This window comes from Narcine bancroftii, chromosome 3, assembly GCF_036971445.1.
Source record: "Narcine bancroftii isolate sNarBan1 chromosome 3, sNarBan1.hap1, whole genome shotgun sequence".
Taxonomy (NCBI): Eukaryota; Metazoa; Chordata; class Chondrichthyes; order Torpediniformes; family Narcinidae; genus Narcine; species Narcine bancroftii.
Genome location: NC_091471.1, coordinates 333,174,924 through 333,202,854, shown reverse-complemented (window position 1 = coordinate 333,202,854; position 27,931 = coordinate 333,174,924). Strand labels below are relative to the sequence as shown.

Sequence of the window (27,931 nt, the reverse complement as noted above, 5' to 3'; positions counted from 1 at the left end):
AGAATTTCTTAAAGTAGCAGTAGCCTGGAAATGTATTGAGGTTACCTGGAAGTCTGGTTCCCCCTCTGGACATAGGCTGATGGAAGGCGGAAATACATCGTTGGGTTCCCCCAGAGAAAATTACTTCAATTTAAGGAAATATAACATGTTTCTGCAGGTACAGCAGGCTGTACTTGCACAACACAGGGATGAAGACTTAGACACTGATTCTACTTTTGCATTTTCTATCCTTTTTTTTGAGATCCAGCTAAGAAAAAGAGTAGGGTTTTCTAAATTGGATTCCTCTTTCTTTTTCACTTTCTTTCTGTCTTTTCCTTTCTATTTTCTTTTTCCTATCAAGGCATTTTTGTTTGGGGGAGGAGGAGGGATGGGGTTGTTTTGAACTTTGGACAACCTGTATCAATGATTCCTTTTCATTTATTCTATGTATTTGTGATGGTTGATTCTTGATTGACAACAAAATTAAAATATTCAAAAAAACCAAAAAATATGTATGTCCATGGAATTAAAATAATGCACAGAATTTCAATCATTCTTCCCATTGAATTTTTATTTGTTATACAGTCTTCAGTATCCCTGGTGGGTGGGATCGTTTCCACTGCTAAGGGTTTGGTGCAGTATCTGAGAGCAGGCCCACATGTCTGGGCCTGATAATACCATATGTTTTCACGATATAGGGAAGATCCTCTGTGAATTTGGAGTCAGCATCTTCATTTGTCCATTGAGGTTATTCTTTGAGCCTCAGGGAAAAGTCTTGCTCAGCTTTGGAAAATCTGCAAATTGTGAATGAGAAATCATTAATAAACCTTAAGAACGAAAACATCTGTAATTAAAAACATTAAGGGCTGTTCACACTGAGATCGGCCTTGCTGGTAACTTTGCAGCATCCACAGAACGTAGGTGTCGAAGGGCCCAGGCCCAAGACGTTGGTCACCCTTCATTTCCTGTGGATGCTTCACGACCTGCTGAGTTTCTCCAGCACGTCTGTGCATTGCATTCGGCCCCGGCATCTGCTGACTTTCTTATTCAACAGCACTCACAGAATCTTATTGTCCATTGCAGAGACAACATTACTCGATTCTTTTGTAGCAGTTCCAGTGTTGTGACAAGATATTAAAAGATATTAAAATCCACCTATTCACACACACTTCTTCCTCCCCCCACCCACTATTCTGACAGACAGAAGAATCACAAGTTTGAAAATATACCCCCAGGTTCTAGGACAATTTCTTTCCAACTGTTATCAAAGTCTTGAACGGACATCTCATTATGAAAATGATTATGCTCTTGAACTGTTAAATGATTTTTATTCTTTGTAACTGTATTCTCTACACTTTTGGTTTTTTTTAAACAAAGTATTTCATTATCTCAGCAAGTGTGAAAATAAACAATTCTGTTAAAACTCCTCAGTAATTATGAGAGCTAATGCCTTGTTCCTATTTCGTTCCTCATACCCCTGCCTTTCCCCCATAGCCCTATCCCTACACACTGTACACACCCCTCCTCCTCCTAAACACTGCACTCAGTTCCCCCTCTCCCTCCCACTTTTCACCCCATCCTTCCCTCATAAGGGGAACTATGTGGAATTGGGGTTAGAGCACTGACCTGGGTTCCCGTAGGACAGAAAGCATTTCGCCCATTCATCTTGTCCATACCCCTGAAGCCTTGCTCCATTCTCCTCCCAACTCACTTTCCACCCCATCTCATGTCATTAGTAAGTGTAGGTGGAAGGCCTTCTTAGCCTCATCATTGATACATGGGGGCCCTTTCCATCTTTAAAGTTGAACAGGCCCTTCTGGCCAACATGCCTATGCCACCCAATTAGCCTACAACCTCGTACATTTTGAAGGGTGGGAGGAAACTGGAGCACCCAGAGGAAACCCACACTGGCACAGGAAGAATGCACAAAGTATTTAGAAACAGCGGCAGATTGGAATCCAGGACAACGGTGCTATAACAGTTGCACTAACTGCTTACGCTAACCTTGCTGCCCACAACCATCAAGAAGGAGGCACAGGAGCATCAAAATCAGGACTGTCAGGCTGGGAAATAGCTTCTTCCCACAGGCTGCAAGATTGATGAACGGTGTCCTGTAACCGAGCTAATCATCCCCAAATATTTATTTATTTTACATAATTCCTTTACATATATACACACATATACACAGTATGTGATTATTATATGCTGTGTATTGAATGTGCATGTGTGTGATCCTTGGTCTGGAGAAACACTGCTTCATCTGGTTCCATAAGTACAGTCAGATAATAATAAACTTGATCCTTTTCTTGCCAGGCCCTTAGTTCTCTGGAGCACCTGGCAGCTTTTGTTTCCCCTAATGAACAGAGGCAAAGGGAGGGGGGGCATGGGGATCCAAGATGGCAGTAGAGGTGCAATAGAAGGATTCTAGAGCACCCCAGATAGTAAAGAATAAAAGACAGATAAAATAAGAAGATCTCCCTTCTTATAATATTAGCACAAGAAGAAATAAAAAGTCGAGAAAGAATGGGAAAGGAGGCCAAGACATTGATTTTAGAAAGAATGGAGAAAATTAAGAACGGAAAGGACTCACCTCATGGTTGGGAAGAAGAGCCCGACTGTGGGGCCTTCCTCAAGGCCAACGACAGCGGCAGAGTCGGGACCACAATGTGTCCCCATTGGGATGAGAATTCACCTGGAGCGGTGAGTAAGGGCAGCCCTAGCGGGGCTGACTTGAGGTCGATGGAGCAGAGCGGCAGGAGCGCCGTTGGGCATGAATAGCGAGGAGGCCCACGGATAAGGGAACCGGCCCGGGACAGTGACGGCAGTGGCAGCAATGGAAAAAGAAATGCTACAGGCCAGGTAAGGCCGTCTCACCCCAAGGGTCAAGAGGAGGCCGATCTCAGAGTACCATCGGGAGTTCGAGACGTCGGGCCTGGCAGGAGACAGAAGTGGCAAGGCCAGAGAGGCTTCAGGATTAGGGGGATGGAAGGAAGGTCAGAAGACTCAATGTTGGAGAGTGAGAAGGAAGAGGAAGAATGAGAAGAGGAAGAAGAACAGGGAAATAGAAGGACATTGAACAGAGAAGAACAGAAAAGAAAGGAGGTAGAGGGCTCGATATATATGTAATACCAGGGATATAATGGTGGCCATTGGCCAGATAAAGAGAACATTGAAAACACTGGTGGCAGGCTAGGGGGTGATACAGGAGAGACTAGATAACTTGACAAAAAAGGTGACAGAAACAGAGGAAAGAATTGAGAGGGTGGAGGAAAGGTTGGATAAGAGTGAGAATAAAATGGGTGGGTGAGAACATTTGGGAAAAGATAGACCTATTGGAGAATTGCAGCAGGAGGAATAATATCAAGATTGTGGGGGTGAAGGAGGGTATGGAGGGGAGAGACCCAGTGGGGTTCTTATAAAAAATGGATCCCAGAGGTGCTGGGGAGGGAAAAAATTGGGGAAGATTTAGAAATAGAAGGAGTCCACCGGTCTCTCTCACCCCCACCCTGGTCCAAATCAATGACCCTGCTCCGTTCTGGTTAGAATCCCTCGCTACCAGGACAAAGAGCGAATATTATGGGTGATGGCTTTGGGAGCGAAGAAAAGAGGGGGTCCGGCAGTACATGAAGGAGTGAATATTCCCTTTTAACCGGACATCAGTGCGGTACTATTAAGGTGCAGGAGAGAATTCAACTGGTTAAAAAAAATAATCTTACACAAAAAGGAATTGAATGTACCCTCCTTCACCCAGCAACTCTGAAAGTAATAAGGGCAGGAGGAGAGAAAAAAATTCTTTACAGACCCTGAGGAGGCAATGGACATCCTGCCACCATCTTGGGATTAAATATAAATAAGGGGAAATCAATGGAAGGATTGACTGTATGTACTGTAAATGCCATGAATATAGAGGGGAATATTTTTACTGTGTTATTGTTTAAATATGACCAAGTTAAATGAAGAATTAATACAGGGAGCTCAAAGTAAGAGGGGAGGGAATAGCGTAAGAGGTAGATGGGTGCAATATACAACACCTCAAAATGGCAGGGGAGTTGGCACCAATATCTCGGGCATTGGCAGTGGGAAGGGAAGGGGTAGACTATGAGGGGAGAAGAGAAGGGGGGGTTATTTGAGGGTATTTTTGTTTTTTTTAATGAATTGTTGGTTTTTGTTTTTTTTAAGTTTGTTTATGTCTTGTTTGGAGCACGGCTGCCTGCACCAGAGATCTGCGGCAGATAAGGAGCATAGAAGACAAGTATCAGGGGAAAAGGAGGAAAATGATGGAAGGGCTCTGGGGTAATGGAAAAAACAATTAAATTTGTAAGTTTCAATGTGAATGGGATGAACGGACAAATAAAGCAAAAAAGAGTTTTGGCACCTTAAAAAAGTGCAGGCCGATATATTATTTTACAGAAAACCCACCTTAAAAATCAAGAACATATAAAGTTAAAGAGGGGGTGGGTGGGCCGGTCAGGAGTGGCTCTCCTGACAGGGAAGAATGTTCTAGTGATGGTCCAGAATATGGTTACTAATCCGGCCGGGAGAATTATGATGATGCATTGTCAAATATACTCCAAATTATGGACACTTGTGAATACATATGCCCTGAATTTTGAAGATGAACAATTTATACAAGACATATTCTTGAAGGTAACAGAGGGGTGTGGGAATATTTTGATTGGAGGGGATTTCATTTTTGTCTGAATCCAGTCATGGACAAGTCAGCAAAGAAAATAACAAAGGCTAATGTGGCCATGTCTACCCAGGTCTTTATGAAAGAGCCAGATTAAATAGATGTCTGAATAAGGCAGAATCCAATATGGTAGATTATTCCTTTTACTCAAGACAACACAATTCCCACACCAGAATTGATTTATTTTTGGAATCAACCCAATTGGAAGGTAGAACAGTGAAGACCAAGTACATGGGTCAACTATTGTCTGACCATGCACCCTTGACTGTCCATTATAAAGCAAGATAAGCAGGCCATGGCATATAGTTGGCACCTTAACTTGTTGCTGTTGGGAAAACTGGAATTTTGTAGCTCCGTTAGAACTCAGATAGAATTGCTCTGTGAGATAAACTGTCCCTCTACTGATAATAACTTCCTAATATGGGACACACTGAAGGCTTATTTAAGGGGCCAGATAATTAGATATACCAAAGATATCAAAAAGGGGGAAATGAAGGAGATTAGCAACTTGGAACAGGAAATAGCCCAATTGGAAAAAGATTATCAAAGATTAGGTTCAGAAGAAAAATACAGGAATTTAATGAATAAAAAGCTCAAATATAATACACTGCAAACATAAGATGAGAAAAGTTGATCTTAAGATCTAGACAATAGTATTATGAGCTGGCGGAGAGGGCCCATAAAATCTTGTCCTGGTGGGTGATGGTAGAAGAGGTCTCAAAAACAATCAATGTGATCAAAAGTGGGGAAGGCAAGATTTCACATAAACCAAAGGAAATAAACAAAACATTTAGAAAGTTCTATAAAAAGCTGTATAAATCAGAGTCGGGGGGACCCCGCAAAAATAGATGATTTCTTGCTTACATTTGAACTACAAAATTTGGATCAGGAGGATCGTGAGAGGCTGAATACCCTCTTCTCTAGAGAAGAGATTGAAAAAACCCTGAGCTCTTTGCAGGCTGATAAATCACCAGGGGAGGATGGTTTCCCTGTGGTTTTTATGAAGAGTTCAAAGATCTCTTCATGCTCCTTCTTATGTGGCAGAGACACATACCCACTTGAAGTCTTTCTCAACAGCAATCATCATGATGATCATGAGAAAAGACAGGGACCCATTGACTCCTCCTCCTATATGCCCATCTCATTATTGAATGAAGATTACAAAATCGTAGCAAACGCTTTAGCTAATAGGTTAGCAGAATATCTGCTGAAATTAACAGATCCAGCCAAAGTTGGATTTGCACAAAGGAAGCAATCAGCAGACAACATAGCTAGATTGCTTAATATAGAACATCTGGCACAGTCAAGGGTGGATCCAGGCATGCTATAGCTCTGGATGCAGAGAAAGCCTTTGGTAGATTGGAGTGGGACTTCCTGTTCAAGGCACTGGAGAAATTTGGATTGGGACAAACATTTATTAATTGGGTTAAGACACTTTATTATTAAACCCCAAGCTAAAGTTATTACAAATGGGCAAATATCTCCAATGTTTCCAGTAGGCAGGGCTGTCCACTGTCCCCAGTGCTGTTCATACTGGCCACTGAGCTGTTGGCAGAAGCAAATCAATGGGATTCAGACATAAAAGGGTTCAAAGTGGGCCAGGAGGAAACCAAAATCAATCTATTTCTCAATGATATGTTAGTGTATTTGACGGATCCCGGGCAGTCATTGGCCAAGCTGAGGACCATGCTGGAGGATTATGGGAAGATTTCTGGGTATAAGATAAATCTGGATATGTGAAATTATGCCTATGACAAAGGGGATTATAGACAATGCCAACCCTGGAAGTCAATTCAAATGGCCACAAGAAGGCATAAATTATCTGGGGTTAACGGAGACAAGGATTTCTGCAAAATACAAACTCAATTATCTCCTTGTGCTTCAGAAGATTGAGGAGGACCTCAGTAGATGGAGAACTTTGCCCATAACATTTGTGTTAAAATGAAGGTGATGCCAAGGCATGCTCAACGGATGTGTCAGAAAATTCCTGTGGGACAGTAAAGTGGCTAGAATCTCCAGGCAAAGTTGACTTGGGATTACAAACTGGGGGGGTTTAAAATTGCCAGATTTCAAAAATTATTACTGGGCATGAGCAGACCAGGCAAGGTTTATTGCCTCGTTCTTTGAGGGAGGGACTTCCCCTCCCCCAACCCCACAGGCACAAATTCGACTACATGAGGTCAGTGACATGATAGCAGTAAAGTTTATATATAAATGGGACACAACATTAATTTAAAAGGAAATGGATAGCCCCACACTAAAGCTTGTACTTCAGACATGGCAAAGAATAAATAAATGTATTGGAATGAAGGTGGGGTATCTCCCAAACTGCCCTTGACCCATGACTCAGGACAATAAAATCCTGGACACCTGATGCCAGAAGGGGGTCAGGTGTATCAAGGATTGTTACAAGCGAGGGCAGCTCAGGTCATTCGAGCAGTTGAGAAACAAATGCGGTTATGTCTAGTAGAACATTCTTCTGCTATCTGCAACTGATCTTTTTAAAGGGACAAATTGGGACTATCTATGATCCTGCCCATGTGCAGTGACATGGAGATTCTAAATAGAAGGGGGAATGTGAATAGGTTTACCTCTACAATGTATTCCATATTCCAAGTGAGGGCCTGAAGCCAGGCTTACACAGGTCGAGGGAAAGGGAATTTTTCATTTTTTCACAAGGATCGTTCACCTCGCCAGCATTTGTGCTTTTTGTATTTGTATAAGTTATATAACTTGATTCTCAGTTGTATTGGAGCATGGGGGGAGGGGAGGGTAATGACAGACTCTGTATGTTATACATTAGTGTTGTAAGAAAGTGTATTGTCTGAATCTTTGATTCTTTGAAAATAAAAAATCAAATATTCCAAAAAAAATGAACGCAGGGAAATAAATTGTTTGATCTTCTGCCATTTCCTTATTCCTTGACATAAATTCTAATGTCTCTGTCTTTAAGGGCTCACTAGTGCCCTAATTTTTCCTTCTTGAATTTCTGGAAGCCTACCTTGCCCTTTTTATGTTTTCTGCTAATCTAAACATATTCAAAGTCTTCAGTAAGTCACTGAAGACGTTCCATAAACTTCTACAGGTGTAGCGTGGAGAACATTCTGGCCAGTTGCATCACTGCCTGGTACAGAGGTGCCAACTCTCAGGACAAGAATTAACTTCAGAGGGTTGTTAACTCATCCTGCGACATTACAGGCACCAGACCTCACTCCATCAAGGACGTTGAGGCAGGGTCTTAAAAAAGCAACCTCTATCCTCAAAGACTCCCACCACCCAGGCCAGGCCCTCTTCACTCTGCTACTATTGGGAAGGAGGTATAGGAGGCCAAAAACAAGAACTCGGTGGCACAAGGACAGCTTCTTCCCCACTGCCATCAGATTCCTGAATGATCAATGAATCAAAGACACTGCCTTACTTTGACCTTTTGTGCAGTATTTTAATTTATTGTTGTAAGGTGGTTTATGTGGACGTTTGCTCTGTGAGGCTGTTGCAAAACAGTGAATTTCATAACTTGTTCATGACAATAAATCCTGATTCTGAATTCTATTTTGCTGTTCTATGTAGAGTTCCAAGAAGCTCCCAATTCTCAAATGTTCTATCTCTGGATCATTCCATATTTAACTTTTACAGTCAAGTATGATTGGAAACAACATGTATTTGTCTTGCAAGGTAGTGCCTTAAGAGTTTTTATTCAAAAATTTGGGCATTGCAGGGGTGGTGCTGGAGCCTGGGACAGTATGGACAATGAAAGATGTGTGTGTGTGTGTGTGTGTGTGTGTGTGTGTGTGTGTGTGTGTGTGTGTGTGTGTGTGTGTGTGTGTGTGTGTGTGTGTGTGTGTGTGTGTGTGTGTGAGTGTGTGTGTGTGTGTGTGTACACTTGGATGTAAACAAAATAGAACGAGAGACTGTGAGATTGGGATAGGTTAGAATGATGGGGGAGTAGGTTTACATGGGTCAGCACGTTTACATGGGTCAGCACAATGCCCTGGGCCGAAGGGTCCTTACTGTGTTGTAATGTTCCATGTTCTTTACACACTAATCAGTATCACTGATACTGTTCAATGGTTTTCCCAATCATCCACAGCCAACTCTCCTCTTATTTTTCCATTGTTTAGATAGAACACTATAGCACAAACCAGGCCCTTCAGCTCTTGATGTTGTGCTAACCCATATATTCCTTTTAAAAATACTAAACACTCCCTACCCTGTAACCCTCTATTTTCTTCCAGTCATGCGTCTCTCCAAGTGACTCAAATGCCCCTAATGTTTCAGCCTCCACCTTCATCCCCGGGTAGGTAGTCCAGGCCCCCACAACTCACTGTGTAAAAAAACTTACCCTTGACGTCTCCCCTAAACTCCCTTACCTTCACTTTGTACACATGTCCTCTGGTGTTCGTTATTTCTGCTCTGGGAAACAGACGCTGCTGTTTCCCCCAGGGGCTCTGGTTTCCTCCCACTGTTCAAAAACATCCCTCAGATCCCCTCACCCCTCCCTCAGATTGCCCTCACTCCTCCCTCAGATTCCCCCTCACCCCTCCCTCAGATCCCCTCACCCCTTCCTCAGATTCCCCCTACCCCTCCCAGATCCCCCTCACCCCTCCCTCAGATTGCCTCTCACCCCTCCCTCAGATCCCCTCACCCCTCCCTCAGATTGCCCTCACGCCTCCCTCAGATCCCCTCACCCCTCTCTTAAATACCCTCACCCCTCTCTCAGATCCCCTCACCCCTCCTTCAGATTCCCTCACCCCTCCCTGAGATCCCCCTCACCCCTCCAGATTCCCTCACCCCTCCCTCAGATCCCCCTCACCCCTCCCTCAGATCCCCCTCACCCCTCCCTCAGATCCCCCTCACCCCTCCCTCAGATCCCCCTCACCCCTCCCTCAGATCCCCCTCACCCCTCCCTCAGATCCCCCTCACCCCTCCCTCAGATCCCCCTCACCCCTCTCTCAAATCCCTCTCATCACCTCAAGGACATCAGGCCTGCAAATTGGGAGAGGATTTCATTCTTTCGGTGAGACTGTGAACCTCATCCTTTCACAGAACATGGAGTCCCTGTTCGAACACATTGAATCTTGTGCCTCCCTCAGCTACACCACTGAGAGACTTGGCATGGCCTGATTTGCCAAGTCTCTGAGTTACGCTTGCCCACTGCAGTTTAGAACGTGAATCCCCATTAATTTTCCAGAACAAATCGACTTTCCATCATTGTCACAAAACGTTCACCGCTACTGATTCCCTTCCCACCTGCCCAGCTTCACTCTCTGGAATAAATTCCAAGCTGAGCCCTTCTCTCTTTCATTGGCCTTGCTCTATGCTTCACAAAGCCCGTTCGGAATGCAGCCCCACCCTTCGATCCACCCACCCATCAGCCACAGGCTCCCCTCCTTCCCCTGCCATCTATTTTCACTCCTCGACTCAAAGCAGAAACATTCCCCCCCCCCACCCCCTCCTGACCCACTGAAGCTCCCCCATCAGTCTGGTTCCATTTTCTTCGTGTCTCTGGACCCTTTTACCTGGGGCTTTTAGGACATGAAGGTCCTGACACTTCCTCTGATGAGAGTTCGACATATCGGGCAGTTCTGGATTTTCGAAGTACAGTCTCTACACGCAACCAGGTGGCCACAGGGTAAAAAGACAACGCCGACCTCTTTGTCCATGCAGACTTTACAGGTGCGTTCCCTCTTCAGCAGAAGTAGCTGTGCTGCAGCCCTCATGCCTGTCAAGATACGAAAGGTACCTTCAGACAAGCTTATGATGATGAAATGCCATCACCTTCAATGTGACGGTGGGCGAGCATCTGATATGCCCTGTAGCTGAACTTGACTGATGGTTGGAACTCCCAAGAGACCTGGGAGGGTAGAGGAGAAAAAGGCTGAGAAGTGAGAGGAGAGGGAAGGGAAGGGGGTGGGTGGGAAGCTGGTGGAAAAGAGACCCCTCAAGAAGTAGGAGTTGGCCATCATCCAATCAGCAGCAGCAGTTGGGACTGGAACAGGACAAGCTGGCAAGCTTGTGGAAAACCCCATTTGGAAGATGGGTTGTGAGTGCTTAGTTCAGCCTGGTCAAAGCCCTTGTGGTTCATGCAAGAGGAGAGGACTGGCTGTCTAATGTTTCACTTGGAATAAGTGAAACAGAAATGAACTCTGTGGTGATCTGAAAGAAAGAGGTTATCATCTGGAGAACCCTGAGGGGGCAAGTTTCTTCAGCAAGACACTGAAATGGCTGATTAAAAAGGAGTGGTGACCTGGAACAACGAATCTCTCTCTGAAAACCGACAAGAACTTCTTGAGTGGTAACAATTCAGGCACCAAAGTTTATAAATGTTAAATTCTGTGCACAGTATAAGAATTGCCTCCAACCAGTGTACTTGGAGAAGTGAGATTGGACTGTGAATCAAAGAACTTTTCTGAACTTGCATGCTTAGAATTAGAAGAGGGTTAAGTTAGGTTAGTTAAGTCAATAGTGATAAGTTAAAGTGTGATTCTGTTTTCATGTTTAAAGAAAATTAGAAGCAACTTTTGTTTAAGTGACCATTTGTCTTGGTGAATATCTATTGCTGCTGGGTTTTGGGTTCCTCTGGGTTCGTAACAGTGGATCATATACTGTAGCTGGGAAGGGCTGAGAGATGTAGGCATGGACAAGTTCATGAACAAGTTCATGGGCAAGTTCATGGGCTACTTCATGGGCTACTTCATGGGCTACTTCATGGGCTACTTCATGGGCTACTTCATGGGCTACTTCATGGGCTACTTCATGGGCTACTTCAATGCTGTCTGACTCAGTGACCATCTTCAAAATCTTCATCAAGGATTTGGTTTGAGGACCAAATGTAATGTTTTCAGAACGGGTAACGACATCAAACCGAGTCCAAGAGTATTTGGTTCAAAGGGCTGAATGAGTTGACACCAACATTGGGGTGCAACTTTCGAGCAGAGAAGAGGGGGAGTTTCTTTGCCCAGAGGGTGGTTAACTTGTGGCATTTGTTGCCGCAGACCCCTGTGGAGGCCAAGTCATTGGGGATATTGAAGTCAGAGGGAGATACATTCTTGATAAGGAGAGGAATCAAGGGCAGGAGAATGTTGAAAGGGATAGTAAATCAGCCAAGATGAGGGACTCGATGGGCCGAATGGTCTCATTCCACTCCTATATCTTGTGATCTTAATGGAGAAAAATGTGAAGGCATTCAGCAGTCAGTGAGATCTAAGATCCAACAGCAAGTTCCCTAGAGGGACTTAGCAGTCAGGCAGCACCCATGGAGAGAATTGGTCCATCAGTGTTTCAGGTCAGGAATCTTTCATGAAACAAAAGATGAAAGGGGGGGAGGGGTGGGAGATATATTCTCTATGAAGGGGGCAAGAAGCTGAGGAGGGGGAAAAAGGTGATGGGGTGTTGGACCCACTTATTACTTTTATTCACTTTGCCTGCTCAAGATTACGGCAGCTGTGGCTTTTGTTTCTCTGTCAAAAGCCCTGAGGTCTCATGAAAGTAGTTGTATAATTGCAGTTAGATACTCTGATCCTCCAATCCTCTGGCAGTGATGTGATCAACATCAGAGCTTTCGACAGAGAAACAAAAGCCACAGCTACTGTAATCTTGAGCAGGCAAAGTGAATAAAAGAAGAAATGAGAAATGTCTTCATTTGGAGGATGGCGGACCTTTGGAAATATTTAACCTACACGCTCTGTTCATTCACAACTGCAATGGAGATTGGAGAACTTATAGGATATGGGGATGGCCCGGGGAAATGATCTTGTTGTGGGCCAGAGCAGTTCGCGGGGGCTGACATTTGGGAATGGTCAGGAAACAGGAAACAAACATCCTGATGGAACACAAGACAAGCCATCATCTGTGACCTCCTCACTGTGATACACCGAGACTGGGGAGATAACCTCATAACTTGGCATTTCAAAAGTAACTTTGTGAAGACACACCTTGGCTGTTTGTTGTTCTTGATGCAGAGCTGCCCTGGATCTACAAGAAAACAGACGAGTTAGTTACCTTGTACGCCACATCTGCCCCTACATGTGCATACATCCTGAACAACACATAGGATTAATGACAGAGAAACACACCCTTTGGGCCAACTCCCCCATGCTGAACAAGGGCTCTGCCAAAGCAAGTCCCGTTTGCCTGCATTTGGCACAACACGCCAGGCGCACACCGCAATCACTTAAAGATATCCCCATCTTCTCTCTCACTCTCATACACACACATACTGACGTGCACACACTGACAGACACACACACAGACACTTACGCACATACTGACACAACACACACTGACTGACACATAGACACATGCTGATAAACACACACACACTGACAGACATACACATTGACAGACATATGAGCACACTGACAGATACAGAACACACTGAAACACACACACTGACAGACACGCGCACACTGACAGACACAGGCATACACACTGAAATTCACACACTGACAGTCACATGCAGAAGCTGACAGACACACACACTTGGAGACGTGCGAAACACAATATTGTGGCTTTAAAACACAGCTGCACACATGCAGAGTTATGTACGTAGACATAACTAATCAGATTAAATCCTCACAATTGCAAAGATTCTCACCATCGCCTCTGAGATACCGGAATTCAATTCCTGGATTCTGTCAACATAATCCCTCCCTTTGATCTGGAGTACGTACTGACAGCTGTTGAAACAGGACGGAAAATACCATTTGGAGAAAGCAAACTAGATATTCGAAAGGGGAGGTCAGTGAGGGTGTTTAACCGGGGAGGGGGGGGGGAGGTCAATGAGGCCATTTGGCCAGGGCCAACTAGGGGGGGGGTCGGCAAGAGGGTTGGTGAGGGAGGGATGGTGGGTGAAGTGGGGAGGGGGATGTCAGTGATGAGGGTCTTATGGGGTTGGCTGGAGGGGATAACAAAGAATCAGATAAGGGGTGAGCAAATGGCCAGCGAGTGTCTGGAGAAGCGTGAACCTCAATCTATCTTCCCGTGTGATGGCAGAGCATCAAGTGAAGCCGACTTCCTGAGTCCCCATGTTGGGCCACCTATGGCGAGAGAACCCGGACCCATGGAATACTCCTACTCCAATGTGTGGGCAGTCATGGAGATGTATGGTGTCCCTGGTAATGTCTCCAGTCTGGACTGACCACAGTGTGGAGCTGGAGCCATGGACAGGCTCCCTCCAGAGCATCCTTGATGCAGAGGACATTGTCTAGAGCAGGATCAGTGAGATGGACACCCCACAAGTAATGGTGAACATTGAGACCACCAGGTAGAGGGGTCAGCGTAGGAACCCCTGCGGACACCCCCTCAAGGTGTAATTCGGAGGGCAGCCTCTCAGGTGAAATCATCATCCAGGGTGTCAGACACAGTGAGGAGCAGCAGATTTATAGGTAGGTTGGTTCAGTGGCTTGGAAACTGGAAGGCTTTGGCTCGAGAGGCTCTGGCGAGCACAGGCTGAGGAGGTGGTGCAGATGCCAGAGGCCTTCAGGGAAAAAGGGTTCTGTAAGAAGGCGGAAGTTAGGGCATGTAAAGCCTTTCCTTGTTGTACAATCTGCGCAGTGGGAATGGCAGCCCGGGCAGGGTTTTGCTACTCCTGTAGAATGTGGGAAATCTGGGACCACGTAAGTGTCCCCGATGACTCTCCCTGTGAGAGGTGCTTCCTGCTGCAGCTCCGCATGGACAGAGTGAGGGAACTGAAGCTGGATGAACTTGGGATCATTGGGAGGTAGAGGAAGTGATGGACAAGTGTTATAGGGAGGCAGTCACACCTCGGAGGCTCTGTGATTTAGAGGGAAAGGGAGGAGAGAAGTAGTGATAGAGGATTCATTGGTGAAAAGAATAGATGGGAGACTCTGTAGAAGGGATTGAGGCTCAATGGTACGTTGCTGCCCAGGTGCCAAAGTCCATAGAATTCTTCAGGGAGAGGGTGAAGCAGCCAGATGCCATGGTACACATTGGTACCAATAACATAGATAGGAAAAGGGACGAGGTCCTGAAAGGCTGAACATAGGGAGTTAGAAAGGAAGCTGAAGAGCAGGGCCTCAAGGGTGGTCATCTCTGGGCTGCTGCCCGTGGCTCGCGCTGGAAGTTATGGCAGATGAATGAGTGGCTGAGGAGTTGGGGCAAGGGTTCAGGTTTGAGGATGATTGGGATCTCCTCTGGGGAAGGTCTGACCCGTACAAAGAACGGACGAGTTATACCTGAACGGGAGAGGGACCAATATCCCTGCGGGCAGGTTTTTGCTGGAGCTGTTGGGGAGAGTTCAAACTAGCGAGGTGGGGGGTGGGAACCAGAGCGTTGGGTCAGACAATGGAGCAGTGGGTGAAAAGGCAGATGTTATAATGAAGTGAGACTGAGGAAGGATGGAGCATTATTGCAGTGTTGGATGGATTGTAAATGTGTTCACTTCAGTGTGAAGAGTATTAGGAATAAAAGTGATGACCTTCAAGCATGGATCAGCGCTCAGAGTTACAAGGCTGTGTCAATGACAGAGACTTGGATGGCATAAGGACAGGACTGGCCGATGAAAGTTCTGGGATTTCGACACTTCAAAAGGGATAGGAACGAGGTAAAAGAGGTGGGGGTTGCTAATCAGGGATAGTATCACAGGAAGGGGGGATGTTTGGAGGGATTGCCCACTGAGTCAGTGTGGATGGAAGTCAGAACAGGAAGGTCACTCTATTGCAGGTAGCCAATAGGCTCCCTCAATACACTCATTAGGAGGCAGATTTTGGAAAGGTGCAAAAAGCAACATGGTTGCTATTGTGGGAGACCAACTTCCCTGATATTTCCTGGCACCCCTTCAGTGCAAAGGGGCAGGATTTGTCCAGGAGGATTCCTGGACCAGCCGCATGGAGGAAGGGCCTTTCTAGTACTGGGTAATGAACGTGGTCAGGTGATAGACCTCTCAGTGGGTGTGCATTTTGGTGATAGTGAGCACAGCTCCCTGAGCTTCAGCATGGCTACGGTCAAGGATAAAAGTAGACAGAGTGGTGGTGGTGTTCAATTTGGGAAGGGCTAATTACGATGGGATTAGGCAGGAAGAAGGGAGAGTAATTTAGAAATAGGAACGATGGTTGACAAGAGAGGTGAGACATCTGGTCAGAAAGGAGGAGGAACCGTACTCAAGGTTTAGGAAGCAAATGTCAGGAAGGGCTCGAGAATTATATGGTAGCCAGAAAGGAGCTTAAGAAAGGACTTAGGAGACTTAGAAGGGGACATGAGAAGACCTTGACAAGTAGATTAAGGAAAACCCTGAGGCTTTCTACACCTACATGAAGAACAGAAGCATGTGAGAATGTGGGTCAGACCAATTGGGGGGTAAAGGGGGGAATGTGTCTGGAGGTCTTGAATAAATGCTTTGCTTCAGTGTTCGGCCTGCAGGGGGGACCCTCAATATATATGAGATCAACCTAGAACAGGATGGACAATGTGGAGGTCAAGAAAGAGGAAGGGCTGGATCCTCTTAAAAATATTCAGATAGATAAGTCCCCAGATCAGACAGGATGTACTCCGGGTTATGATAGGAAGTGAGGGAAGAGATTGCTGGGCCATTGGCAATGATCTTTGCATCCTCCCTGCCCACAGGATTGGAGAATGGCAAATGTAATTATAGACTAGTGTAATTATAGACTAGTAATTATAGACTACGTCAGAGACAGGCAAACAACTGAAGAGGATTCTTGGGGACAGGATTTATAAGCCCTGAGAGAAGTATAGAGGTTTCAAAGGAAATTAATGAAGGTTAGATGGTGGAGACATTGGATAAGGTCGCCCATGGAAGGCTCAATCAAGAAGTCATGATGCAATGGGGTCCATAGAACCTTGGCTGTTGGATCTGGAATTGGCTCAGCTCCAGAAGGCGGGGGTGGTGGGGGGTGGTATGAGAGTAGTAGATGGAATCTGTCATGGCTCGAGATCGGTGATTAGCGGTCTCGAGACACAATACGTGATTTCATTGTTTAGTGGGGCTGTGCAGAGACCCCCCCCGCTCTTTCTGATTTGATAAAGAACTTGGATGAAGGAATGAAGGGGTGGCCGGTAAGTTTGAGGCTGATACAATGGTTGAAATTGTTGGGGATGGTGCAGAAGGTTGTGTAGGTTACACCAGGGTACAGACGGAATGCAGAGTTGAGTGGGGAAGTGACAGAGTTCGATCAAGACCAGTGTGAAGTGAAGGTTGAACCTGAAGGCAGATTATGTGGTTAATGGCAGGATACTGAACATTGGAGGAGCAGATATTTCTGAGCATGTGGAGAGGGTGGTTAAGATTGTGTGTTGGCCTTGATTAATTGGGGATAGAGTTCAGGAGCCGTGAGGTCATGTTGCAGCTCCACAAAACTCTGGTTAGACCATGCAGAGTATTGCGTTCGGTTTTGGTCACCTCATTACAGGAAGACGTTGATCCTTTGGAGATGGTGCAGAGGAGATTTAACAGGTTGTTGCCTGGATTGGAGAACATGAAGCAAGATTGACAGAGCAAAGCCTTTTCTCTTTGGAGCCACGAAGATCGAGAGGTCTACAAGGTTGAGATAGGCTCAGATAGGGTGAACTGCCAGCACCTTTTTCCTAGGGCAACTAAAGCAAAAGCTCGAAAGCATCTGTTTAAGGTGAGTGGAGGAAATGTCAGAGGTAGGTTTTTACTCAGTGAGCGATGGGTACCTGGAATGCACCACAGGGGTGATGGTGGATGCTGGTACATTAGAGATATTTAAAAGACTCTCAGATTGGCACATGGATTTGAGGGTTATGGGTGTAAGGTAGGGAAGAATTAGATTGCTGCAGTCAGTTTACATGGTCTGACACAACATAGTGGGCTGAAGGTCCTGAACTGTGCTGTAGTGTTCTATAAAACCAGAAGGCAGGAATATAAGGTGGGGGGGGTGGGGGGAAGATTTAATAGGGACATGAGGGGCACCTTCTTCATCCTGAGGGAGGTGGGTATGTGGATCCAGCTGCCAGAGGCAGTGGTAGAGTTGAAGGGAGAAGATTGATGATGCCAGTTCGAGGCCATTTGGACCAGTAGGTGGATTGCAAAGAGTTTGAGGAAGAATAGCCAAAGAGGGTTCCATAGGGATGAGCTTAGATGGGCCACATGCTCATCATGGAGAGGTTGGGCCGAAGAGCCTGTTTCACTGCTGCATGCGTCTTTGACTTTGTCCTTCCTATTTTCATTAGTGTAGCGGTTAGTGCAATGCCATTACAGCGCCAGTGATCGGGACCGGGGTTCAAATCCCGCACTGTCTGTAAGGAGTTTATACATTCTCCCTGGGGGGATCCGGTTTCTTTCCACTGTTTGATATATACCGGGAGTGTGGGTTAATTGGGCGGCATGGGCTCGTGGGCCGAAATGGCCTGTTACTGCGCTGTACGTCTAAATTTAAATTAAAAAAAACAATTCTCTGTGAGCAGGTAAATATCAACCATCGAGTCTAATGTCAGTGGGAAAGGATTATCTGACCTTGGAAAGGTGGGGATTGTTCAGGGGAATCATCGCAGATTCCATGGTGAGGAATCTGGTTTCTCTCAATTTATTCAGCTCTTTAAAGGAGGAAGAGAATTTATTGATGTTCACGTGGACTTCACCAAGGCCTTTGACAACGATCCATGTAGGAAATTGAACCAGAAGGTCCAAGACCATGGATACAAAAGCACGTTAGCAAATTGGATTAAAACAAAATTCAACTTTGTATTGAAACAGAGATCGATGGTAGAGCTTGTTTTTGTCTCTATGTGGTGATACGACAACCAGCCTATTGCAGGGGCGGGTGGGGGGCGGGGGGTGATCTCTGTACCTGCAGTTAGACCACTAAAGGGGCTGACTCCACCTGTCCAGCTGTCAATCAGCCGACCTGAATATAAACCTGAGCTGGCCCCTCCTGAGCCAGTCACATGGAGACCACCAGGGCTTGAACTGGTGTTCAGACTTTCACTGGAATAAAGCCTGTTGTACAGTCTTTCGAGTTTTGTGTACTGCACTCTGGACATCTGCGACCCTTGGTACTGCACAGAGACTGTCTGCAATGAGGATGGGAGTACCATATGATTGAGGATAGCGCTAGGATCAGTGTGCTCTGGGGATTGGTGCACTGGGGACCGGCGCAGAGTGGTGAACGGCGCTGGGACTTTTGCTGCTTGTTGTCCACTTTGACGATCTAGGTGATAACGCGGGAGGCCCAATGACTTGGTTTGCAGTGAGAAAAGAAGTGCAGGAGAGGCTGCTCGTGAGGATGGACAGAGCAACGTCCCTCGCTAGAGAAGGGGAGTGATGCAGCTGTGGATGGGTGATTCAGTGAATAGAGCGGGGCTGTGGCAGGTCAATGCAGTGTCCTGGGCAGAGTGGGGAGTGGGAAGGGGTTGTGGGGAGGGGCAGGGTGGGGGGCAAGGAATCGCGAACCACCAGTGTTACAGTTGATTGGTTCGACTTCTTTCTATTTCTAAATGAATAGTGACCTGACTATTTTCTGTGGGTTCTATCTCATATTCTGATCTTCACACCAGCACCTAGTGAGTTTATAGAGCAGGAATGCTCAGGAACAAGCCCTTCAGCCCATCATGTCTGTGCTGACCAGGAGTATTGTGTACAGTTTTGGACATCTAACCAGGAAAGATATCTATAAGATAGAAAGAGTGCAGAGGAGATTTACTAGGATGTTGCCTGAACTTCAGGAACTGAGTCACAGGGAAAGGTTAAACAGGTGAGGACTTTATTCCCTGGAGCGAAGGGGAGATTTGATAGAGGCATTTAAAATTATGATGGGTATAGACAGTAAATGTATGTTGGGTTTTTCCACTGAGGGTCAGTGAGATACAAACCAGAGCTCATGGGTGAAAGGGGAAAAGTTTAGGGGGAACTTCTTCACACAGAGAGTGGAGGGAGTATGGAACGATCTGCCAGCTGAAATGGTGAATGCAGGCTCAATTTTAACAAGCAAGAGGAACTGGACAAGTCCGTGGATAGGAGGGGTAGGAACTGGGTGCAGGTCAGTGAGACTAAGCAGAAAAATGGTTCAGCACAGACTAGAAGGATCGAAAGGGCTTGCTTCTGTGCTAAAATGTTCTATGGACATCCCATCCTTCTGCAGGTGTTCAGTGGTCCAACGTGAGAGGTGGAAGGGTGGGGGCCGTGCAGAGATTCCCCATGATTTGGGAGGGGCAATAAGGAAAGCTGATCACCAAAGACCGGTGGTAATCGCCATGGTAACCATGATAGAACTGCTCCCTGACAGCTCAAGAGACCTGAGTTCTATCCCAACCCCAGGCACTACCTGTGTGGAGTTTGCCTGCTCCCCCTGACTGTGTGGACTTCAGATTCCACCAACACCCCAAAGGTGGCATAACAATTGAATGCTGTGAATTATCCCAGGCTGCAGCGACGAGGAGATTGATGGCCTGTGGGACAGTTGTGGAACAGACAAGAGGTGGCATAGGTTCTGGTACAAACGGCATATTGATGATCACACGACCTGATGTGCCACTCAGACGCACAGGCAGACACATGCTGAAGCAGTACATTCTAGAAACACTCGTATCCACCCAATCTGCCAACGTTACCGTGGAAACCATTTTGCATGCTCCATCCAGGGGTCATCACCCAGCTCCCAGTTTCTGAGTTGTCCATCACAGTGAAAGCACTTGACGTTATCCAAGTGACCTGTCAGACAGAGAATCCAGCAGTAACCTCCAGGAGAGAGTCTGCCCTCATTGGGACCCCGATGCTCCAGCTATGGGCCAGTGGGCGAGCAGAGAGGCAGAGCCCAGCTGGAGAATAAGGGCTCGCCCGCAAAAGTGGGCCACAAGCAAACATGAGTGGGAGTCACGGTCAGCATAACATTATCACAGCGCCAGTGACCCGGGTTCGAATCCCACGTTGTCTGTAAGGAGTTTGTGTGCTCTCCCAGTGTTGGCAGGGGGTCCCATGTTCCAAGGATAGGTGGGGCTACAGTTAAAATTAGAATTTATGGTCATGAACATCACAAAATTCATTGTTTGCGGCAGCGTCACAGGTACAAATATTGCTATAAATTACATTAAAATAAATTAGTGTAAAATAAATGAAAGTGAGGAAGTGTCTGTGGTTCATTTTCTAGTCAAAAATCTGATGGTGAAGTGGAGGGGAAGAAGCCGTCCCTGTGCCGCTGGGTGCTCGTCTTCAGACTCCTGGACCTCCTTGCTGATGGTAGCAGAGTGAAGAAGGCATGGCCTGGGTGGTGAAGGTCTTTGAGGATGGAGGCTGCTTTCTTGAGACACTGCCTCTTGTAGATATCCTCGATGGAGCGAAGACTGGTGCCCGTGATGGCGCTGGCCGAGTTAACAGCCCTCTGGAGTTTTTTTTTCCTGTCCTGTAATGCACAGTACACCTGCAGAGATTTGCAAGAGCCTTTGGTGACCACCAAATCTCTTCAAACTCCTCACAAAGTATAGCTACTGGCCAGCCCTCCTCGTGATCTCCTCGACACGGAGGTCCCAGGACCGATCTTTGGAGATGTTGAAATTTGAAGCTCTTGACCCTCTCCCCTGCTGACCTGGATGAAAACTGGTTTGTGTCCTCCTGAAGTCCACAATTATCTCCTTGGTTTTGCTAACGTTGAGTGTAAGATTGTTGTTGTGACACCCATTCAAGGAGCCGATCTATTCCTCCCACCCCCCAACCCCATTGCCGACTGTAATTCTGCCGAAAACCATTGGCAAAGTTGTCGATGGCATTTGAATTGTGCCCTGGCCACACAGTCATGAGTGTAGGGAGTAGAGCAGTGGGCTGAGCACGCATCCTTGGGCTGTACCTGGGTTGATCATCTGTGAGGAGACGTTGTTTCCGATTCGTACTGACTGTGGTCTTCCGATGAGAAAGTCAAGGATCCAGTTACAGGGGGAGAGGCGGGGGAATGCAGCTTTAAAACTTGCTGACCAGTACTGAGGGGATGATGGTGTCGAAAACTGAGCTGCAGTCAGTGGAGAGCAGCCCGATGTTTGTGCTACTGTTGTCCAGGTGATCCAAGGCTGAGTGGCGAGCTAGTGAGATTGCATCTGCTCTGGAGTTCCAACCTGACTGCCGATTCTTTGATCCAGTCCACAGTCACTCCACGTGTCTGCAGGGCAGACCTCTGACCCTGGGAGGAACCGCACAGAGATCCCAGTGGCGCATGGAGAGCTTCACTCACTGGTGTCATCCCAACTGATGCACAGGAGCCTAGGATCTTCACTCTCCCATTCACCCCTCCCCCCCCACAATCACCTCCCCTTTGCTCCACCTCGTGCTCCCCGGAAAGCCGTCACAACTTCCCCTCATCACTTGCCATCCCATACCCCCTCACACCCCATCGTAGCACCCCTCCCCATCCTGCTGAGGTTCAGGAGGACCCCCCAAGCCTGAGTCCCCCCCCCAAGCCTGAGTCTTCCCCCCCCAAGCCTGAGTCTCCCCCCCCAAGCCTGAGTCTCCCCCCCCAAGCCTGAGTCTCCCCCCCAAGCCTGAGTCTCCCCCCCAAGCCTGAGTCTCCCCCTCCTGGTGCTCTACATCCCGACCAGTCTCTGCAACAGGCTGCCTCAACGACTATCGCCCAGTAGCACTCACATGTACTGTGATGAAATGGTATGGAAGGTTGGTCATGGCCAGAATTAACTTGTGGACCTAGTCCCACTGCAATTTGCTCAAGTATTTTAAAACTATTTTAAAGTGTTTGTATGTGACTTACACTAACAAACCTGCCCCAATTTATCTCCCAAAAACATATCTATATACTGTCACAAATGTCTTATACAACTTCAACATAACATCCCAACTCCTGTACTCAATACTTTGATTTATAAAGGCTAAGATGCCAAAAGCTTTCTTTACAACCCTGTCTACCTGCCATTTATGATTCAAGCTGAATTCTTGATCTGGATGGCAAACAGCAATGAGCCCAGCACCGAACCCTGGGTATCACCACCATTCGCAGGCCTCCAGACTGAGAAACCATTGTGGTGGACCGAGTGGCTGCACAGCTGGGCAGGCAGAATCGCTGCAATGAGCGGCTGGCACAGAACGGGGTGGGCTCCCCTTCTTTGCCCAGGAGAAGCCCGCTTTTGCAGATCTACAAAGGTTGACGGAGCGCATTGCTTCCCTGCTGGCATATTGCCAGACAGACAATGACTCTGCAATGTGATACCTTCACTCCCTTTTATGAGCCATGTTGACATCATTCCCCTTTATGATTGTTTAAAATAAAACCAGTTGGTCGTTGACACTTCTCTGGTAAGCTGTGTTTCTTGAGCTCTGCAGTTAGCCCCACTAAACCATCTTTCACCTTTACCCTTGCTCTCCAATTGGAGCAAATTTTCTCCTCATTTGGCCATCTCCCCATGGATCCCATGCAATCTAACCTTCCAGAGCAGAGGACCAGCCTGACTTACCAAAGTAGAAAAGGAGACGTTGGGAGCACCAGATGCAGTAGAAGAGGCAGTGGAACCAACAGAGGAAGAAAGCTTAACAGCCACATTCGGGAACGGTCCCTTAAGAAGCTGGTGAGTTCAGTCACCTCTTTACCTTTTGAACTTTGACTCAAGTCCACCCTGTGAATCTCATTCAGAAACAATTTTGGGTCGAAACACTGCCTTGTGACCCAACCTCTCTCAGCTTTTTAGGAGTGTTGACCAACATTTCTGCTGGACCACTGGTTTCAATTACTGAGGGGGCAGCGACAGATTATCCATTCAGCACAGGAAAGGGTCTGACCACCCAAGGAGCCCACAATCCCCTCATACAGCCAGAAGATCAATTAATTGACACATCCCATACGTCTCCGGAATGTGGGAGGAAACGGGAGGACTTGGGTGAACCCCATGTGGTCACATCGAAAATGTACAAACTCATTAAGGACAACAACAGATTCCAACCTGGGCCGTGGTGCTGTGAGAATGTGCACTGAACACTTCACGAACTGTAAACCCCGATGTGCACAGAAACTGAAATCATGAACTTCCACAGCCACCTCACCCCTCACTGACCACTCCCCCGAGTGACCCCATCCCTCATTGACCACTCGCATAACCTCATCCCTTACTGATCACCCCTTGTGACCTCACCTCTCACTCACCACTCCCGAGTGACCTCATTCCTCACTGAATACTCCAAGTGACCTCACCCCTCAGTGATCACTCTGTGACCTCACCCCTCAGTGACCATTCCCATGACCTCACCCCTCAGTGACCATTCCCGTGACCTCACCCCTCAGTGACCATTCCCGTGACCTCACCCCTCAGTGACCATTCCCGTGACCTCACTCCTCAGTGACCATTCCCGTTACCTCACCCCTCACTGACCACTCTCCTGTGTGCCCTCACCCCTCCCTGACCTCTAACCCACACTGTGCCGAGTTACCCATTCCCCACCGGTTTCATTCACTATGCTTCACCTTCAGCACACCTCGTTTGATAGTTTATCATCCCATTTGTAATGTCACCATTCATGACTTCACGAGACAGCCACTTCTAAATGTAGCATAATTAAGATAGCTATCAGATTTTTATCAAACAAGGGAAAAACCAGATTAGACCAGATTAGAGTGAGATAAAATAGGGGAGAAGGTACCTGAACATATACTATATGAAAAGCTGGTGCAACATGGGAATTCACCAGTACTGCACCATCTGCTCAACATTTGGAAGAAGATTCACGTAGAAAGGAAAAAAACAAATTATCGACTGCCAAAATTAATATTGACGCAAAATCAACTAATCCTCTTCACAATAGATAACCTTTCCTTTAGAGAATGGGAGAAAAAAGAATAGAAAATTGTTTTTCGGGAAATAAATTATTATCTTTTGAACAAATGAAGGACAAATATGGTATAACTCACGGTACAATGTTTGCATACCACCAACTGAAAACCTACTTGAAGGACAAATTGGGAAGCAGTCTGAGGCTGCAATTTTGAATATGTGATTACAGACACAATGATAATTAAAAGATTTATAACAAACATGTACATCAAGCTGCAAGAGAAAGAGAACGAGGAAACAATCTGTAAACCTAAACAAAAATGGGAACAAGATCTAAACATAAAGATAAAGAATGAAACATGGGAAAAGCTATGCTCCAGAACTATGAGAAATACAATAAACACGAGGTTACGCATGATACAATATAATTGGTTACACAGGCTATACACCACGCCCCAAAAGTTAAATAAATGGGACCCAACAGTATCAAATAGATGTTTTCGCTGTAAGAAGGAAACGGGAACAGTACATGCAATTTGGGCATGTGAGAAAGTGGAAAAGTTTTGGGAAGATCTAAATCAGATATTAAATAAAATCACAAAAAGCAACAAACCAAAAAATCCAGAGATCTTTCTTCTAAGTAATATAAGAAGTAAAGAACTTGACCTCGATTTGGATGGAGCACAAAAAAGATTTATTATGATAGCCTTAGCTGTAGCAAAAAAATGTATAATGTCAACCTGGAAATTAGAAGATAGCCTGAGAATATAGCAATGGTACATAGAAGTGAATAAATGTATTCCACTGGAAAAAATTACATATAATTTAAGAAATAACATCACAGTATTCGAACAAGTTTGGGAACCGTACATGGAACACAACAGAGAGGTCCTACCGCGGACCTCCACCCCCTAAAATGACAGAATGAGAAGACGACGAAAGGAACTGACCCAGTATGTAAAAGTAGATGACACAATTTTCTTGTTTATTTTCATTGTGTGATGACATTGTTTAATGGGTTTATTGTATATGTTGAATGTTGAGTGGGTGGGTGGGGAGGGGGGTGGGAAGGAGGGAGGGGGAAAAGGGAGAAAATGACACTGTGTATATTGAAGAGGGAAATGTTTATGAGTATTTTGGTAAATATGGTTCATAGTGTGAAAAATAAAAAAATTTTTTAAAAATTGCCCCCCATTACCCAGGCCATGCCCTCTTCACTCTGCTACCATCAGGAAGGAGGTACAGGAGCCCAAAGACAAGCACTCAGCAGTGCAGGGACAGCTTCTTCCCCGGTGCCATCAGATTCCTGAATGACCATTGAATAATGACTGCCTCACTTTGACTTTTCGTGCAATATTTTTATTTATTGTCGTAAGGTTTTGGACTGTGAGGCTGCTACAAAACAACAAATTTCCTGACTTGTTCATGGCAATAAATTCTGATTTGAAAATGAATGTGAAATCTGTTCACGGCGCCCCCTCCCCTCCCCCCATGTACTCCCCACAAATAGTTCATTATATAGTTAGTTACTTTTCCGTTTAATTCCTCATGAAATTGACTCACATCACAAGCTTCTATTGGCTTCCTCAAACTGTGAACCTGAAGCCTTTGCTCATCTGCTTCTCACCCTCCAGTGATCACCATGTCTGAGGATTAATTTGCCTGCTCACCCTCTCCCAGTACATACACAAGCCCCACACTGAACCGTATTTATCAGCTCGAGGCTCGTTCTTGCAACACCCAATGCCCACATTCACCACCTGGTCTGCAAGTTTGCAAGCTTTCCCGGTCTCACCTGTGTAGAAGAAGCCTGCCTGGGCGAGGCTGGCTGGCTGAATGATGGCACAAGCCGGCCACTTCTCGAAGCTCCTCAGTCTCGCCTCTTCCACCCGCATCTCCTCGGCGACCGGCAGCGGCACCTCCTCATTGCCCAGCCACTGGAGGTAGCTGATGACTTGCCCATCCAGCTGATCAGCCTTGTGGCTCCTTGGAGCAGACCTGCTGAGTTCAGGGCCAGTGGGTGGAGGGGAACAATAGCTGGCCTCTCTGTCCTCCGCCACCCTCAGTAACCCATCTTCCGGCCTCGGGGGGCGAGGCTCCCCATCATACCTGCCAGATTCCTGCAGAAGGCAAGTGAGGAGATGCTGCACACCCTGAGGTGTTCCACTCACCCCTGCTCCCCTCACCCTGCCTGGCCCATCCTGGGTCACAGAGACAGGATGGGGGTCACCTGTCGACTCCAAGCCCCTCAGGTTGCTGATCCCTTCCTGTTCACCCCCCTCCTCCATGTTCCCTTCCTCCCCACCAGCACCTTCCCTGCCATCTCTCCCCCCACCAGCATCTCCACACACCGTACTCACACTGTCTTCCTGCCATGATCTCCTCCTCACTTCCAAATCCTCCATCCTCCACCAATTTGGAACCACTTCTCCCTGATTCCAGCTCTCTGTTGACCAGCTGTGGTTACAGCAATTACCATCAAACACATGCAATCCCTCGTCCCTTAATGTCTCACTTGATGGACTTCCCACTGGAATAACGTTACTTTTGATAGTGTCACACAGAGTAAAGCCCTAGCTTATACCCGGCCCTGCTAACTCGGGGAATTCCCCAACACTAACTTGTTCAGCAGTCTGAGTTCTTCCCAATGCCTCCCAGTCTGGCAGGCAATGAAGCCCTCTGGTCTGCAGTCAGGTCACGAGTTCCAGGCCACCGGCCGATGAGCAGATCAGCCTGCAGCAGGCAGAGGCAGGGATTGTGTGAGTAGGAGCAACTCAGCAAAACAGATCATTGGAACTTTCCAGGCTGAATAGCAGTGATCAGGTGGGTTTGACATTGTCTGCCCAGGCACAGTGGAACAGGTCATCCTGGGGGTAAGGAGACCATCCCAGGGGGCAGGCAGCTGTTGGAGAGGGAGGTGCAGAGGGCGAGGCAGGGGCCGGGAGGTGGGCGGGCTGACTTTATCTACAATCCTCATTGCACATCTAAGTGTCGTCTGTACTGGGAGCCCAAGCTTTTCCCCCTGACTTACAGATCGGGTCATGGAGGTAGACAGGAGCTGAGGCTTTACTTTCAATACATAGATCCTCTCCTGCCCTGCTCCAGTTGTGCAGCCTCTGCACCAAGGTTCACGCTGAGACACTTACTAATGTGGATCACCCTTCCTCTCTGGGGAGATCTCTCTCAGCAACTGCAGCCAGCGTAATTGTGGAAGATGAGGGGGGGGGGGTTGTGGAATAAGGGGAGAAAGCCTTGAAGGAGCCTCCTTCCCTTCTCTCAATCCTGCCAGTCCATGCGGGGTGGGATTGCCATCTGAAGCTGGGGTGCTGACAATGGTAAGTGGAAGGGAATTTAAAAAGAGCCATCAGACTTTGAACCTCCCCTTGCTTCGCTGGCCAGGGACTGCTCCCACACTACAAAAGGGTGGGCTGCACTATTGCCACATCACCTTTTTTCTTGCACTGGGATAATAGAACAGAGAGATCTGCTCTCCTGTTTAATTTATTTTTAAAATTTAGACATGCAGCACAGTTACAGGCCATTTCAGCCCATGTTGCCAAATTTACACCA

At 46.7% G+C, this 27,931-nt stretch overlaps 2 protein-coding genes across 2 annotated transcripts in view; one reads left to right on the top strand and one right to left on the bottom strand.

The window, feature by feature from the left end:
• Positions 1–27,931, top strand: part of atp5pd (ATP synthase peripheral stalk subunit d) — a 414,254-nt gene that overhangs the window by 289,024 nt on the left and 97,299 nt on the right. The gene's annotated exons all lie outside the window — the stretch shown is intronic.
• LOC138756890 (baculoviral IAP repeat-containing protein 7-B-like) lies at positions 524–26,649 on the bottom strand. The gene is made up of 6 exons (XM_069923282.1): positions 26,157–26,649; positions 20,216–20,315; positions 13,263–13,344; positions 12,601–12,640; positions 10,186–10,388; positions 524–773 (listed from the first exon to the last, which is right to left on the bottom strand). Exons 1-5 carry the CDS (start codon positions 26,647–26,649, stop codon positions 10,195–10,197), a joined length of 909 nt encoding a protein of 302 aa, XP_069779383.1. The 3' UTR covers positions 524–773; positions 10,186–10,194.